Source organism: Panthera uncia (assembly GCF_023721935.1).
Source record: "Panthera uncia isolate 11264 chromosome B2 unlocalized genomic scaffold, Puncia_PCG_1.0 HiC_scaffold_24, whole genome shotgun sequence".
In the NCBI taxonomy this organism is placed as follows: domain Eukaryota; kingdom Metazoa; phylum Chordata; class Mammalia; order Carnivora; family Felidae; genus Panthera; species Panthera uncia.
The window spans coordinates 106,823,990-106,842,616 of NW_026057580.1; the positions used below are offsets into that span (position 1 = coordinate 106,823,990).

At 39.5% G+C, this 18,627-nt stretch overlaps 1 protein-coding gene and 1 non-coding gene across 16 annotated transcripts in view; both read right to left on the minus strand.

Moving 5' to 3' along the window:
- IPCEF1 (interaction protein for cytohesin exchange factors 1) overlaps positions 1 to 18,627 on the minus strand; it is a 215,816-nt gene that overhangs the window by 37,285 nt on the left and 159,904 nt on the right. For all 15 annotated transcript variants that reach the window (XR_007462598.1, XR_007462597.1, XM_049653131.1 and 12 more), the window contains one exon: positions 3,766 to 3,959. Coding sequence is in view for 13 of the 15 variants with exons in the window: in XM_049653131.1 (XP_049509088.1) it covers positions 3,766 to 3,959 (194 nt within the window). In the remaining 2 variants the exon portion in view is untranslated. The remainder of the gene's footprint in view (positions 1 to 3,765; positions 3,960 to 18,627) is intronic.
- Positions 15,653 to 15,755, minus strand: LOC125939265 (U6 spliceosomal RNA). The gene has a single exon (XR_007463005.1). It is a non-coding gene; the product is annotated as a U6 spliceosomal RNA (small nuclear RNA).

Here is an 18,627-nt window from a genome sequence, read left to right on the forward strand (position 1 = left end):
TCTCTCTCTGTCCCAAAAATAAATAAAAAACGTTGAAAGAAAAAATTAAAAAAAAAAAATTGTGACATCCACTTCAGAGAGAGATCCTAGTATTTTATCAAAAGAACGAAGATCTTTGCAGAGTAACAAAATGTGAAGAATTGATTCTCTTAAGGCAAAATGAATAAACCACCCCTCTAAATGCGATCAAAGGTTTCAGGAAAGGGTCTCTTCAACTTTGGCCTGACACTTCTCATATAGTTCTCAGCTCTGAGCAGTTCAAGTTTCTTACCGTTTGGCTCAAGTCTGTGTTAAGTTCTTTTATGGATAAAAAGAAATTACTGTAGACGAGAATAGAAAGGAAGGAAATTAATAAAACAAAAAAAGCCTCTGAACTGCTTCCTAGCCCAGCACTCAGTCAGCAGCATGGTGCACTGGCCCTGCTTCTCCCTGCTGTGCTGCAGGAGGTCCACCGGACGCTTTGAACTACCTTTACGACATCCTCCTGGTCTTCTGGCAGGCAGGTCGGGTCTGGCAGGGCTTCCAGATAATACCATGAAAGAGACAATGCTATACTTTCCTTTTTCACTCCAAATAGTCAGTGCCTGATTCAAGAACTAAGCGTTGGAAATGTCTTCTACCAGAGCAGTTGAGGAAAGGAGGGTTCGTTTCTCTTTGGACACAGACCAGAATAACCCTGAGAGAAAGTTCCAGGCAGACCCATTAATCGTTCATTTTAAAATAAAGACACGTTTAGCCAAAAGTCAATGGATGTTGAGTTATCACAACTTCCTAAAGATCTACATTTAGTATATGACATGATAGTTCATTCAACATCCTGGAAGAATTCCCATGAAGAGAATTTGTTCCAATACAATCCCAATGCAGGGATTTTTCTTTATTTATGGAATGTGCCTATCACTAACATAAACATTATTGTTAAAAGTTTCCTTGTTTCTGTATGAAACAGTGTGTTTGTCCACACCGCATCTTTGAAGTATTTTTCAAATCACATTTATATTACAATGTAATATGTACAGAAAAGCACTCAAATAAAAAGGCTTGTGCTTGATGAATTACCACGAAATGGACATATCTTGTAACCGGCCACCACTGAGGTCAGAAGGTGACCTGAGAAGCTGTCCTGTGGCCCCTTCCAGGCATCTCTCCCGTTCCCCTCAACTGCTCTGAATTTTAAAACAATTATAATTAAATGTGATTCGATTAAAAATAGCTAAAGTAAGTCTTAAAGACTTTTGACATGAATAATCATACATGTACTGAACGATCTTTCTCCGGTAAATAGGCCGATGTGCTTTTTTTCCCCAAAAGGCCAATTTCCACATCAGCATGACTTCCCCCTCATGATGAGGTTCACAGGAGGACCGTATAACATGGATTATGTTTCCGCAGCCTAGCATTACATTTTTGTGAGGCCTAAGGGATCCTGTGGAAAGGGATCCTTTCCAGCAATGTACAGAGACAACAGATGTTCACATGGGTGTGGTCGGCGCCCCCGAGATGGCCCCCTATGCTCCCTGCCTTCCTGGCATCCCCACCCTTATGTAATTCTCCCCTCCTTGAACACGGGCTGACTTTTATACCAAAGTTTTATGCTCCTAATGCACAGTGCCCTGTAACTGTAATATGGTGTCTCAGCTGAGACAGGACTGATCCATCTTGCTCACTCACTGTTCCTGTCTTACTCACTCTGGGGAAAGCCAACTTCCATTTGGGAAGCTACCGTATGTTCACAGAGCAAGGAAATGTGTGAACAACTGGGACCTCACTCCAACAACATGCAAGGAACTGGATCCTGCCAACAACCATATGATAGATAGAGCCTAGGATCACACCTTCCCCAGTGGAGGAATGAACAAAGTCCCGGCTGATGCCGGGATTGCAGTCTGTGAGAGACCTGGAGGAGAAGCATCTAGCTCCATGCCAAGATTCCTGACCCACAGAAACCGTGAAAAGACAAATGTTCATTGTCTGTAGTTGGTAAATTTGGGGCTGTTACCTCACAATAGATAACAAATACACAGGGAGAAAAGAAAAAGCTGAATTCATAAATTCCGTGGCCACAGTGCATGGAGAGCAAGAGGTCACAGAGAATCATATTATGGGCCAATAAAAGCTTTGAATTCTTTGTACAAACCTGGCCTCCCTGTGGCCAGGTCAGGGCATGGTCCTGTGACCATCTAGAGTCCTGAGTTGCTATTCTGTTCTTAGCTATTCTCCTAAGACCATAGTCTTTCTCCTTCTAGAAATGGCCTGAACTGTCCATCCTCTCCTTAGCATGTTCCTTGTTTCTCCCAACATGGACTGCAATATATCATCCATTGACATACATTTCCTCCTCCATGAATGTCCTTCCTTCTAACCCTAATATTCTTCATCTCTTACTCACGGACCAGTTGTCAGCATCTTCATGACTTTGTCCCTAATGGCTTCAGATAGGCATCCATGTCCCTCCTCTGGGGCTACCAAAGCACCCAAGCTTGTATCAGCTACACCGCTCAGCAGACCGCATTCTATTTTCCTCTCTGTTTCCACCATCCAGTGTGGTGCACTCAGTGGCCCCAGTGCCCAAGAATAGAGCCTGGTACACAGTAAGATTCAGGAAATATTGGTCTAATGAAAAATGTATTCACTCACATCAGTTATCACAAATAAGATCGTAAAATACTACACTGAATGACCAAACATGTTTATCAATTTCATACATACCACGGAATAGAACATTTTTGGCTCTGAAAGGAGTGCTACTAATGTCTATCATTAAACGTTAGAGAATTTCTCTACACTTTGTTTTTCTTTGTATTATTAAAATACTCCTCTTCCTTTTCTTCTTCAGCCTCATTTTTGCAGCCTCTTAGGATGCTTAGCTATTCTACTAACAGGGACATCTGACGAAGAGTCCCTCAGCCGTTTCTTTGTAGCCTTGGCTTTTGATTGCTATTTCTTCCTGGAAAGAGACTCAAATTCTTGATGCAAAAGGACATATACAACCCAGAATGAAACTGCAGAATCTATCAAGGCTTTTCAGCATCTATAAATCTTCTGCTGATTTGGGACTATTTTACAAAGTATCCTGGCCTCCTCCTGTTCATGCTATAATCTACATGTGAAAGCAGGATACTTTTGTTGGGAAGAACCATTTTAGTTGAAGAGGACCTGGAAATAGCCTCAGTACGTTTTGCGCCCTGTGCCTCATTCCCATTGTGAAAACACCTGCTTAGTCTATTACCATCGAGTGTACCTTTTCCATTGCCTGTCTCTCACGGGTTTCTTCACTCCAGAGCCTAGGTCTGAGAATCATGAAGTCTTGGCTCTATCTGAAATCTACATATTTTCTTCTGGAAGTAGGAGAGAAGAAGAATGGCACTCTTTAATGAATCCAATGAAATTCCAAAATCTTATGAATCTCACTGTTTATTCTCACAAGTTGACTATCCCAAGCCTTCATCAACATTTACTGTGCTAAGTAGAGGGTACAAAAAAAATTACACGTGGTCCTTATCTTCTAGGAGCTTGACATTTGAACTTTTATACCAAAGTGAATGTAAAAATCAAGGCCTATTGTAGAAAAGTGCATTTGGTGCTACTGTGCGAATGTTCTAGTGCTTTAAGGAGGCCAAAGGTCATCCCAACCTACAGAGATTATAGTTACTTTTACTGCCCTCCCCTCCACCCAAACACACACACCGGTGGGCATGAATCTCTGCAGAAGCAGCCATTCCTTGCCCCACACCCAGAGTTTATCCACAATCTGAAATTTTTTACCTTCAATGTGCTGTTCAAGGTTCGGATTTTGTGAAGTTTCTCATTTATGGATGGATTCTTACATCGCTTCACAAAGGACTTTCTCAGCTCCTTTTTGGTTGAAGGCCGTCGGTCCCCGAGAGGAGAGAGACTAGCTTGCTCCAACGATTTGTAGAGTCTCTCCATTTCGTCATCTTCAGACACCTTTGTTTCCTCTATTAAAATAAAATTTTTTTAAAAAGCAGTAACAAGAAACCCAGTTAAAGTCAAATTGAGAACATGAGACATTGTGGTCTGAACACCAGGCCCTGCTCGCACTTCTAACTTCCAGAACTATGAGACAATAAATTTTTGTTGTCTAAGCCATTCAGTTTATGGTACTTTGTAATGACAGCGCCATGTTCCCTTCGAAGGCACTAGGGAAGGCTCTGTTCCAGGCCTCTCTCTTAGATTCTGTCAGTTCCTTGGCTTGTGGCAGAATTCCAGTCTTCATGGGGTGTTTTCCCTCTATGTGTGTCTCTGTGTCCAAATTTCCTCCTTTTAGAAGGATGTCGGTCACATTGGATTTGGGGCTCCCCCTCCTGACCTCATCTTAACTAATTAAATCTGCAACAACCTCATTTCTAATAAGGGCACATTCGAAGATACTTTTGAACTAGAATTTCAACATAGAAATTTTGGAAGGACAAAACTGAACTCGTGATAGTCCACCAGCTAGCTCCCTCCAAATTCACGTCCTTCTCACATGCAAAATGCATTCACCCAATCCCAACATCTCCAAGAGTCTTAACCCATTCCAACATCAATTCTAAGTCCAAAATCTAATCCAAATAGCATCTAAATGTGGTATTGGTGAGACTCAGAGAATGATTCATCCTGTGGCAAAATTCCTCTCCATCTGTGAAGCTGTGAAACAAGTTATCTGCTTCTAAAATACACTGATGGGACAAGCAAACTCTAGCAAACTAATATATAATCTAAAGCTTGAGAACCATTGCTCCTGATAAGTTTTTAATGTCCTTCCTAAAACTGCCCTTTGAGAGAAGGAATCCCCATGTGATATGTGGCTTTGAGCAGATAATGATCATTTCTCATGCTGCCACATACCTCCAACCCCCCTTCTTAACCACAACTTGCTAACCTCAGCCCAAATGCTTCCAGTGACGTGACTCTGCATGGGATCTAGTGGGGGACCACATGAACTAGGCTAAGTCAATGACAGTTCCACATACTGGCCAGAGTTATTGATTCAGGGATAAGCAGATGTCTCAGGTCAGAACACCTGGGGCCAGGAAGACTCAGTTCTGAGACTTGGGTGGGATATCAGGGAATCAATCTCTCTTGTTTTCCTAAACATGTGATAATATGAGCTGGAGGCTTCCACAGATCACCCCAAGAATCGTGAGAATGGAGCCAATCTATAGGATACAGCTGAAATATGGATCTCGGTCACTCTACTGGAGCCCTTGCAGTTCTGGAAGCCAATACATTGCCTTCGTTAAGCAACTGTCAGTGTAGTTATCAATCACACGCAACTGAAAGGACCCCAAATGATATAGGTTACCCAAAGAAAATCTTCATCTCTGGATATTGCTTTAATACCCACTAGAACTTTGGTCCTTTATTCCTTCATTCCCTGAAAATAATTTTGGGAAAGACACACAGCAATATTTCTTTGTCCACAATGTACTTTTTAGTCTCTAGGTGTTTCACATCTTACTCTGAGAATAAGCTTGATAGAGGGCCATATCAAAGGCATGGCATTAGGAAGAACTGAAACAAAAGAGGTCTCTCCAAAGGGTAGAGAAAAGCATACAATATTAATATAGGAGCTTCAAAATCAAGCAAAATTGATTTACTTTAGTTTATTTTTGTAAGATTAGACATCTTTAAGCAATAACTTTTCCTCATCTACTACCAGAAAGCCACCACAAGGTGTTGCCAATGTTTGGAGGGTAAAGATGTTGAACTAACTTTGCAACCGACGTCAAGTATCGGTCAGTAAACCTCTTTGCTCTCTACCAAAACAGACTCCAAAAAGGGGGGAAATATTCAAAACTGCATTTGAACACAATTAGAACCTCCGGCTCAGACTGTGTGCAGACATCAAAAGTGAGTTTTTCTCAATAAGCACATGAAAAGATGCTCAGCATCATCAGTCATTACAGAGAATCCAAATCACAACCACAATGAGATACTACCTCGCACCTGCCAGGATGACTAAAATCAAAAAGACAGACAGAGTAAGTGTAGAAAAGGATGCGGAGAAGCTGAAACCCTTATACATTACTGGTAAGGATATAAAACGAAGTCACCACTTTAGGAAAAGGTTTGGCACTTCCTCAAAAGCTAAACAAAGAGTTACCATATGACCCGACAATTCCACTCCCAGGTACATACTCAAGAGAATAAAAACGGCATGCTAACACAAACTTGTACCAACTGTTCATAGCAGTACAATTCATCATAGACAAAAGGTGGGAACAGCTTAAATGTTCATCAACTGAGGAATGGATAAACCAAATGTGGTACACGCACACAATGGAATATTATTCCATAACTGAAAGCAACGAAGTACTGATACATATTACAAGATAGATGAACCTTGAAAACATTCTGCTAACTAAAAGAAGTCAGTCACAAAAGACCACACACTGTGTCCCATTTACATGAAATGTCAGAACAGGCAAATCCATAGAAACAGAAAGTAGATTTAGTGGCTGCATGGGGCTGGGGAAGGGACAGGCAGAAATGGGGAACGACAGCCAATGTGTATAGGTGTGTGTGTGTGTGTGTGTGTGTGTGTGTGTGTGTGTGTGGTATTGAAAATGTTGTCAAATTCAATTGTGGAGATGGTTGTCCAGCTCTATAAATACACGAAAAAAAAAACACTGAACCATTTTTATACATGAATTATATGGTATGTGGAATATATATCAATAAAACTCTGAGAAAGTAGGTTTTTAGGAGATTGTCCTGATAACTGACGATACTTGCACAGCAGGAATACTAAGCATGGTAACAGTCCTGTAGTTAAGCTGTAGATACTAGAAAGTCTCAAGAAAACTAAATTAACAGATATCAGACTCTCAGAGGGGACATTAGGATTGAGGACCCTGGGGCATTTCAGACATACTAGGATACGACAGTTTTTATATGTCCTTTTTTCTACAGCAAGGCAAGGGAGACTCGACTTTGAATAAAGCCTAAACACACAGCTTTCAGTGCCACAGGATTTAAGTACTATCTATTTAACAAACTTCAGGAAGTAAACCAAATAAGTATTTAACAAAGAAAATAAAATGGTTTCTTTAAATTTCTCTGTGTTCATGAAGCACCTCAGTTGTACCATTAAAGATGGTGATCGAAAATAAATTTACTTGTGACTAGTACATTACTTCATAATTAAGTCAGGGTAAAATGATTATGTTAAGACCACATATCTAAATCAAAAGATAGGAAACCGGTAAAGCTAAAAATAACTTTAGAAACTTAGAATAAGGTGGTATAAAGTACATTCCCTAAATGAAAAATAAACAGGGCTGCCTGTGGATAGTTTTATCATTATTTAATATATGTAGATATATTTCATCTTTATGTTAAAAATATCAGGAATTATCTTTCTTCCCCACACACATTCCTTTCCCTGACTGAAATTTGGGGGCATTAATCATGAGCATATGGGTGTGTATGTGTGTGCATTATGGATGCGGTGTCTGGGCGTGGGTAGCGTGTATGATGTGTGTAGTACGGGGGGTGTGGTGCATGTGTGTGCAGTGTGGGGGGGGTGTGTGCAGTGTGTGGTGTAAGTGTGTAGAATGGGGGGTCTGGTATGGGTGTGATGTGTGGGGTCTGTGTGTGGTCTGTAGGTATGTAGGGGGGTGTGCATGTGTGTGCGATGCGTGTGCAACTTGATCCTCCAGAAATAAACCCACAGGTAAAGCGGACCTGTTGGGATTACCGAAAGTTAATACAGAATTCCCCTAAAATATGACCAAATAATGTTCAAAAGACACTCTCTATTTGAATTCACTTAGAAGCTGAGGTAATAGGAAGCTGCAAGTGTGCTCAGATAAGGCCAAAACTGCTGGGGCAAAAAGGGGAACCTGACAGGTGAATGTTCCTGCTGTGCTCTTGCCTCCCAGCCATCCAGCACCCCCTTCTCAGAGGAAACCTGAAACCGAAAGATTAGATGTGCATCTGACCTCTAAGAACCAGATTCCAGAATTGCCCACAAGCATAAGGACAATACAATAACAAATGGTGACATTAAGAGTCAAGAAAATATCTCTATTGGCTCTTTTGGGTCATAATCTGAGAGATGTACAGCATATCGCTAAATACTCAGGGGACAAACCTATGATCCAACCCCTCCCGTGACCCAGCTGGGAGCTCTGTCTTGTTTTTACTGCCACTAATGGCTGGTGCTTGGGTCTTCACGGGGCCGTAAGATGAACAGCCAATAATAATGGAAGCAGATGATAAACAGGGTTCACAGGACAACTAAAGACACAACAGGTATAAGCACAACAAAATACAACTTACACCTGACCCCAGAGCACAGGTGAGTAGTGCTGGTGTGTTAATCCTGTGCCTCGAAGGGGCTACTGCATGAAGTAATGTTTAAAATCTCCCTTTCAGGGGCACCCGGGTGGCTCAGTCGGTTGAGCGCCCAACTTCACCTCAGGTCATGATCTCACGGTTCGTGGGTTCAAACCCCGCATCAGGGTCTCTGCTGTCAGCACAGAGCATGCTTCAGATCCTCTGTCCCCCTCTCTCCCTGACCTTCCCCTGCACGCTCTCTCTCAAAAATGAATAAACTTTAAAATAAATTCTCCCTTTTCATGTTTTCATGTAAATACTTTTCTAAATTATAATTCCATATTAAGAGATATTAGATTATTTGTCTTATTTTAACCAGACTGTAGAAGGACCAAGGAAAAAGACTGCCGGCAAAGACCACTGGTCTATCTCACGAAGCAGAAGTCACCTTTATCATTTCTACATCCCTTATCTTTTGCAGCAAAATAAGTGAATTTTTTCTGACAGTCCAGTGTTCACACAATTGCCAGCCTTCCCCTCAAGAGCTCAGTCCTTCTTACACAAAATAACAGGACTTCAACTCCCTTCACCACATACGGCACTTGACAGTCTATCTCATCCAGCTCACAAGGCTTTGCCAAGGAAGATGATAACTATTTTTATTTTATGGAGGGGGAAAAAAATGGAGAGTCTCGAAAAACAGTAAGTGATCTTTCCAAAATGTAAATCAGCGATGGAATTAAGAACAGAAGTTCAATTCCACACTGTGCAGGCCCGTGAGTTTCTAGACCAGTCTTCTCAAACTTTAATAGGCAAACAATCACCCAGGGCTTCTGTTAAAATGCAGAATCTGACTCAGCCAGTCTAGCATGGCTTTGAGCCTCTCAATTATTAACAAGCTCTCAGGTGATGCTCAAACTGCTGGCCCATGGACTGTGCTCTGTGCAGCAAGGCGAGACTGTCACAAATTTGTCATGCAACCCCAGCTTCAACTCACTGGAAGAGAAAGGGACTAGAGTTACAGTTGAAAAGTAGGGACTCATCCAGAAAGCAGCTCACCTACTTTTTCTCCAGGACCCTTTACACCTGTTAGACTAGCTCAGAATGTCTCAGGGGATCCAACTAGCAAACTCTCTCAACGGAGGTCCAAGTAATGCAGAGGTTTAAACTCTAGAAAGAAATAGGATTTTTTTAAAATAAGATCTTTCTTGGTGACATCAGCAGATGAGACAAAACAACATCTTAACTAATGGTTAGAAGTTTGCTCCTTTCCAAGATTATGCCAGATGAATGCGCTGTTCTCTCCCCATCCTCCCACTTTTCCCGGCCTATTGTCTGCCTCTGACAGGACAGGCAGGCTCCTGGAGGCCCAGAATTTGGCTGTCGAGAACACTGTATGCAGATTATCCCTTTAAATGCAGTATTTTCAACTTTGCCTCCCCCACTATCTTATTTTTGGTGTCTCCTTGTGCTTTCTAGAGTGTGGTTTTTATTTTTCTATTTCGAACATACGTGCTCAAGGAAATTCATATGCCATATTTCATATCAGAATTTGAAAGCAAGCCTGTTTGAGACTGAAAAAGTCTATATGATGTCTCAAGGAAGACAATGTTAGCTCCCCACCACGAAATGCATGGAAAGGTTTACGTAGAAAACGGTATTCCCTGCTTCATGCGCTATGTTCCACTATGTTCCAAGTGTTTGAGCTAGGCCATGGAAGACACTTGTTACAAAGAGAGCAACTCCATGCTTCTTTTGACATTATGTGTAGCTATTAAGACTGCAGATGTTATTTAACAGAACACCTATGGATGCGAACAGATTCAAAAACTTTCATAGGCTTCTTCTAATTAGTGATTCTGACAACTCTACATCATAGCAAAAGACTTAAAATAACACTGACAGACAAATTTGAATTATGTAACTAAGATACATCTGGATAAGTCATTTTAACAGTAAGGACACTGCTAACCAAGAACATTACCACGGTATAATTTTGAGAGACAGACTGCCTATTTGCACAGCTGTTGCTGCTGATGGAGACAGCCATCATGTATTGAGTTTTTAGTATGTAAAAGGCACTATATTACCTACTATACCAACATTATCTCATTAACTTTGTAAGGACCCTATGAAAAAAAAAAACATTAGCCCTGATATGAAGGACTGTCAAGATATGAAAACTCTGACCAAAGCCACAAAGAGACAGACATAGGTTATGACCCCAAATCTGTAGCCTGAAACACTATGCTAGGCTAAATATATTTCATGAACTTCCTTTTGAATAAAGCCCAATGAAGAAAGATTTCAAATCAGGCAATATACAGTCAGTGAGATGACAGCCATCTGGACCAGGCAGACCAAGGCTCAGATCCCTGGTCCCACTATTCTGTCTTCCAAGCGAAAAATCCCCACCCAGAGCCTCTGTCTCTGAGGTAGTAGCCAGGATTTAAACAGCTAACACTGTTCTCACAGGGCCACAGGGCGCCAGACCAGGAAATTCCTAAGCTGCTCAGCAATGTAGGAGACAGGCTGTATAATCAGATTCTCTGCTCAGGCATTTGAACTGAGCACCTGGGGATAATCCAGTTCCAATCAGGAGCCCGAAGCTGAATCATGGTTCTGGTAGTCTGGTTCTGTGTACAATAAAGAGAAAAGCATAGACATGGAGAAAAGAACATTGGAAGAAGGCGAGTTAGGAAAGAGGTGGTTAAAACAAAACAAAACAAAAACGATCGCAGGTGAGATAAATTTTTAAATAGAGAAATCAGACTGGGAAAGAGCATCCAAGTAGAAAACGGGTATTTTTACTTGTCCCCTTCAAAGCCTCTCACCTTTTCTTCTCTTGGGTATGTGATGTTTCTATTAAGTTAGGTGACTCAATACTTTTTTTTTTTTTAATTTTTTTTTCAACGTTTTTTATTTATTTTTGGGACAGAGAGAGACAGAGCATGAACGGGGGAGGGGCGGAGAGAGAGGGAGACACAGAATCGGAAACAGGCTCCAGGCTCCGAGCCATCAGCCCAGAGCCTGACGCGGGGCTCGAACTCATGGACCGCGAGATCGTGACCTGGCTGAAGTCGGACGCTTAACCGACTGCGCCACCCAGGCGCCCCGACTCAATACTCTTTTACCCTATTATTGCTTTTATTGAAAAGACAAACTTAGTCTACTGGGTGATCTTTAATGTTGTTCTTTTTTATTATTATAGCATCTTGTGGCAGTGATTTTTAGAAATAATCTTAAGATTGAGTCCATGTAGCTCTACATTCTTGAAACAAATATTCCATTTATTTCTGAAATGTATTCTTCCAATCATAAGAGCACTCAGGATTAGGTGAAATACTTAAAACAGGCATCAAATTTTTATATCTGCTCACATCCTAAGAAAACAAAACATATTGGCATGCACACAAAAAAGGCATTTCCTTGGTTTTTTTTTTTTTTAAATATATTTGCAAGGTAGAGGTTGAATGGGAAATAAAAGGGGAAAATAGCTGGAAATTGCCTAAGATCAAGGATATAAATCCAGTGTACCATAGGTAAATATGTCAACCTTGGCTCCAAAAACTGCAGAGTCCATCAACCATGTGGATCCATGATGGAGACAAGTGAGCACAAAATACAAAAATGGGAGGGTAGTGGGGCAAGATAAAAGAAGTTACCCTATTTTAATTTCACTAAGCAAAACTGAAGGTTTGGAGCAGATAAATGCTCTTACCTTTTTTAAGATGGAGCTCTCAAAAAAAAAAAAAAAGATGGAGCTCTCTTTTCTTTATCTTGATGATTACAGTCTAGCGTGATCTATAATTACTTGTATAACATCCTTCTTTTGGCCTTAGAGGAAATCCAGTGTACATATTTAGAGTTATGTATTTAAATATGGAGTTAAATCCCTCCCAGCAAACATTTTCCCAGGAAATGACACCAATTCTAAAGAATTGCAATTACACTTAGTTATACAAGAGACGGAATGTGCTGGAAAACTTGTAACTCAACCTTCATTCCACTTTTTCCCTTCCACTTCTGATCCATTCATTTACCCAATTCATCAAATACTCTTTGAATGTCCACTCTGTGCTAAGGCAGTGCATTTTAGAGACTAGGGATAGACTAGGCAAGAATCTTTTATGAATTTTATATTCTTATATTTTATGTGCACAATATACCCCACATGTATAATTTTTTCTGACCCCCCCGCCCCCCACCCCCCACCACTCCATTGCTACCAACTTAGACCAGACCACCATCATTTCACTGTTTACATATTTCAACAACTACATACTGGGTGTACTGCAGCTTCCTAATAGCCATTTTCCATATAATGAAGTAATCTTTTTAAAACATAAGCCACACCCATAACACTCCCTAGGTTCAGTTCCTCCAAAATCATCCCATTGCACTTAGAACAAAATCCAAACACCTTACAGGACCCACTAGTCGTCACATAAGCCAGTTGCTGTTGACTTCTCCAATCCCTTCCTATGCTTCCCCTGCTCACTCTGTTCCAGTCACACTGGATTTCTTTCTGTTTCTTGAACCACATAATTTATTCTATTGCTAGAGCCCTTGAATTTTATTTTCTCTCTGTCTGGGGCACTTTGCCAGATAGGTTCCTTTGTCCCATTTGGCTTTCAGATCACCTCTTCAGGGAGGTCCTCCCCGACCAGTCATCTAAATCAAGGTCCTTCCTCCAACCCTATATACTCCTACTTTATTTCCTGAACAGAACTTATTCACCACCTGAAATTATCTTCTTATATTTACCTAATTATCTCCCTACCCTGCCATGATAGACATATTCACGAGATTGTAAATTCTACCCAAGAGGACTATTGTCTTTATTATAATTCACTAAAGTACTTCCAAAGGCCAATTGTGCCAGGAGGACAGTAGGTTCTCAATAAATGTTTGTTAAGCATTATTTGGCCAAAATTTTCATTCTTGATCTCATTAGTATCCCCTTCACCTATCCTTCAATCAAATAAACACAATGAGCTAATTTTGAAATTGGATTCTTAAAAACTCAGTAAGTAAATTATACCTACTAAATTCCAAGTATCTAAATACGCCAAAAGTAAAAATATTTTTCAGCTAGTTAAGCAAAAAAAAGAGAGGACACAAGTCACCAACATCAGAAATGAAAAAGGAGGACATCACTATAGATCCCACTGGACACCAAACAGATAATGAAGAAACACTATGAACAACTCTATGTCCAGAAATTCGATAACCTAGGTGAAATGGACTAGTCCCCTGAAAGACACAATCTATCATAACTAACATGAGAAGAAATAGATAATATGAATAGACCTGTCTCTATTTTTAAAATTGATGGGGCTCCTGGGTGGCTCAGTCGGTTAAGCGTCTGACTTCAGCTCAGGTCACGATCTCACAGTCCGTGAGTTCGAGCCCCACGTCGGGCTCTGTGCTGACAGCTCAGAGCCTGGAGCCTGTTTCAGATTCTGTGTCTCCCTCTCTCTCTGCCCCTCCCCCATTCATGCTCTGTCTCTCTCTGTCTCAAAAATAAACGTTAAAAAAATTTTTTTTTAATTTAAATAATAATTAATAACCTTCTGAAACAGCACAGGCCCAGATGGATTCATTGGTGAATCTACCAAACATTTAAGGAACAAATTATACCAATTCTCTACAATTTCTTTCAGAAGATAGAAGCAAGCAGATGGAATACTTCCTGACTCATTCTGTGAGGCCAGATTTACTCTCATACCAAAACCAAATACATTATAAAAAAGAAGACTACAGACCAACATGCCTCATGAACATAAGATATAAAAGTCCTCAACAAAATATGAGCGAATTGAACCCAACAATGTATAAAAAGAATTATATAACACAATCAAATGGGATTTATCCCAGGTATGTGGGGCTAATTCAATACCAAAAATTAATGTAATCCATCACATCAACAGATTAAAAGAGGGGAAAAAATCACATGATCCTATCAACATATATTTTAAAAAAGCACTTCAAAAATCTATGACCCATTTATGATAAAAAAAAAAACTCTCAGTAAAAAGGAAGTGAAATTTCTCAAATTGATATAGAAGATCTACAATAAACCTACAGCTAACTTCATAAATGGTGAGTAACTTGAAGTTTTCCCACTAAGATCAGTAACAAGGCCAGGATTTCCCTTCTCACCACTCCTTTTCAACATTGTACTGAAAGTTCTAGCTAATGCAACACAAGGAAAGTAAATAAAAGATGTAAAGATTGGGATGGAAGAAATAAAACTTTGTTTGCAAATTATATTACATGACATTCTGAAAAGGCAAAACTGAAGATAGTAAAAAAGATCAGTGACTGCCAATGAGGTAAGGAGAGGGAGGGGTGGATAGGTGGGGTACAGAAGATTCTTGTAGCAGTGAAAATACTACATATGATACCACAGTGATGGATACATGTCATTATACATTTGTCCAAACCCATAGAATGCACAACCAAGAGGGAACCCTAACATAAACTATGAACTTTGGCTGATAATGATGTGTCAATGTGGGCTCGTCAGATGTAACAATATCCTACTTTGGTGGAGGGAATGTTGATAATGGGGGAGACTATGCATGTGTAGGGATGGGGCCAGATGGGAAATCTCAGTATGTTCTGCTCAATTTTGGTTTGAACCTAAAATTGCTTTAAAAAAAGATATAAGTCTACTAAAAAAATATTTTTCAATCTTATACTTACTATAGCTTGTGTAGTTTGAGGAAGATAGAACCTTATTTGCTTTGGCTTTAATTAGGAAAGCATAACATTGTAAGGAGAAAAATTAGAAATTAACAACAGAAGGATAGTGCAGGAATAGATCTCAAAGGCTTAAGATATTATCCTGATGAAAAGGTCTGCCTGGAAAACTGACCTTCGATTTGCCCAAGCTGCAAATTCAGACACGTGCTGGTATCATCACAGTTTCTTGCTATTGCTAAGTAGAGAGAAATGTATTCAAGGGTCTCCAGGATAGCAAAAATGGGCTAGGAATATAATTATAAAGACAAAACATGAATCCGAGACCATGAGGTAAGAAGCATTTCAAAGAAGTACCAAGGATTCTTCTCAGAGCAAATAGTGTATCTGCAGGTATATGTTCTCAAGAAGACGTGTAGATCAGGGGAAGTCATGTTCAGCACTGTGCAAACATATCCCTAAGAAAGATTGCCACGGCCATTGTCATTAAGAAACCTACCATCTTTTTCTATAAAGACCATGGTTCCTCAAATTATGTCACTGACCTTTTGTCACTGATCTTTTGTGAATCCCATCCAGACAGCCAAAAACATATTCACTTTGAAATTTTCAAAAATATTTTGTGTTTGCGTAAGTTTTTATTTTAATTCTGGTCAACAAAAATATGGAACGTTTCATGAATTTATGCGCCATCCCTGTGCAGGGATCATACTAATCTTCTCTGTATTGTTCCAAGTTTAGTACATGTGCTGCTGAAGCACTCACTCTGAATTTTAAAAGCACTCTGCTAAAAATATGTTTGGTTGCAGAAGAAATTAAGTTAAATTACTCTTAAAATGGACTGTTTGCAAATAGCCAACAGTGAAAGTACTACATTATACAAACCGCATGGTCTAGTCAAAGAGGTACTCAGGACCTGCATATATTTACTAGGAAGAAAGATGTGAAAGTGAACCAACTAGGCAGTTAAGGAGCTAGCAAAGGTCAAACAAAATAATTCTAAAGAAAATTAAAAGAAAACTCATAAAGATAAAGCAGAATTTAATTAACTGGGTAATAAAAATAATATGCAATCAATAATGCCACAGACTTTTTTAAAGTAATAGAGCAAATAAACTTCAGGAAAATTCCGATCACACAAGTAACAAAAAGAAACGAAGCATAACTATTAGAGAGGACCAGCTAAAGTGGTCATCACATAAAGATAGGATAATTTATCTAGAAACAAAGCAACTTCCAACTGTAAGGTAGGGAGACTAGTATAAGACAAACATGTAATTAAAAACCTTTTATTTCCACAACAGCAATAATAATTATTTTAAAAATGGAATAAAAGGATTCCATTCACAAATGCAAGAAAAATTATAAAAGGTCTAAGAACAAACTCAGTAAGATATATGCTAGACTTATAAGAAAAACCCTGTACTTAAAATCATAAAATGACCTGAATGGAGAAATATACCATGTTCATAGATGAAATGCCTCGATGATTTAAAGATAGCAAATTAATCTAAAAAGTTCAAGAAAATTTTAATCAAAATCCAAATGTGATTTTTTAAATTACACTTGAAAATCAAATCCAAAAATTTACCTGGAAGATCATGCAAAGGAGAGTAATGTTCTACTGAATAATAAAGCATGCTATAAAGGGAGAATCTAACTCCTCTACCATCAAAGCAGAAGATAAAACATCAGTAAAAGACTAGAGAGCTGCAGAAATAAGCCTAGAGAGAGAGAGACATAGATTCATGATTTATCCTATCATAAATATTTATCCCTATTTTGGGATCACTTCTCAAATTATAGTTCAAAAAATGGGATCCCTGGGAAATCCAGGGACCGAATTAAGTAATGGAGATACAAAGAGCAAGCACTCCTCACCTTGACAGGAGTAGTATAGAAACCCTTTAGTTTCTCCTTTGCTTCCCATTTCCACTGCCACCCCAGCTACTCTAAAAGTTTCCCCACTCTTCCAATTTCCTGTGTCCCCTTATGTTTCTACCCCACATTCTAAAGTAGACATAATTTTTCTAAAGTATTGTTTTCATTATATGAGTACGCTGACCAGAAACAATCATCCACGATCTACTGAAATTAACGACCAGCCCAGCATTCAACATCATCCAAATTTCTTTTCCATCCCTCTTTCTTACCCCCCCGCCCCCGTATGCAGACCCTCCCACCTGGATCACAGATTACTTAGATGTGACCTTCTCTATTTTGAACGCCTGCTCTCCTTTAAATCCCTCGAGTACCTTCTACCTCTCTGTGGCACTTACTTTGCTTTCTTTTGTTAAATAAGTCTTATTCCTCCCACTCTCCCCATCAGATGTTAAAATTTTTAGGCCAGAAGTTTTATCTTCTTCATCTGTGTCTTCCTGGTAGGACACGGTCATGGGTACATGTTAGGTAGTCAAAAAAATAAGGCTAAATTGAATGGACTTCAGTATCCAACGCTTTTCTAATTATCCTCTTGCTTCCTAAAGAGACATGCCACATCATTTCTACAGCAACATCTGAAGTAACTAACTAAAATAATGTAGCATCCATCCTGTCTGCACTCAGATTGTGTAAAAATTTTGGTAATGTTTACTAACTCTTAAAATCTGGTTCATTTATGTCCCATTCTTGAGATGTCATGCATGCTCTAGTATGCCTGTCTCTTCACTAAAAATTCTTTTACGTCAACATGATGCCCAGATTGATTCTGACTGGCCTTTTACTTGACCATTTATTTACATAAATTGAGCGTTAGTCTTATTAGTGGTTATTCAGCTTTTCAGCATCCAGGGTGTGGTCACTCCATACCCTTTATGTAAGCATACATAAAATCGTCTCCACACTGTCAGCATAAAGTAAATAGAGACATACATGTGAGTCATTATCACAGAGGCATAAGTAACAGGTCAAGTAACGTCTCACAAAAGAAGGAAACGATACAGTGTAAAACCAAGCTGAGAGGACTATTCCACTGACCCCATCACCTCTTTTCCCACTGTGCTTTGTGGAAAGACTCTGTGGGGAATCTGGATAGCTCTGGAACTCTGGAGCTCCCAATGCAGAAAGGCAGTAGGATGCAATTAACACCCTGCATTTTTTTATTAGCTCACACCACAGGGAAGAGATGTCTAAAAAGCCACTTAAATTCAGTATAAAATTCTAGCGACCACAATTGTAATTGCATAACTGCAAAATATTTCTCTCATTGTCAAAATAAAAAGAAGGCTGCAATGCACGCTGTCTGCTTGTTTCAGGACGCAGTAACCTATAAGAATCTTTTCTAGGATACAAGCCTCATTCTCCAGCAAATGCATCTTGAGACTGCGACTTAATCTAAAATCCTAACTCCTGTTTTGGACTGTGTTGACATTCCAATCCCTGTCATAAAAACACCCTGAACAATATTTCAGACACAGCAACTTCAGGGCTTTCCCTTTTTTAATTGGCAGCTAAAAAGAATAATTTTTAGAAGCCACAGAAGTGAAAAGCTACCTTATTCTCCAACACACGTTAAAAAAAAAAAAGCATAATATGCAGACTGATTACTCAACAGCAAATCATCACAAACGCAAAAAAAGACCTGGTCTCTGTTTCCATAGCAATGACTTTATGTGGTTTAACTCTTCTGGGAAT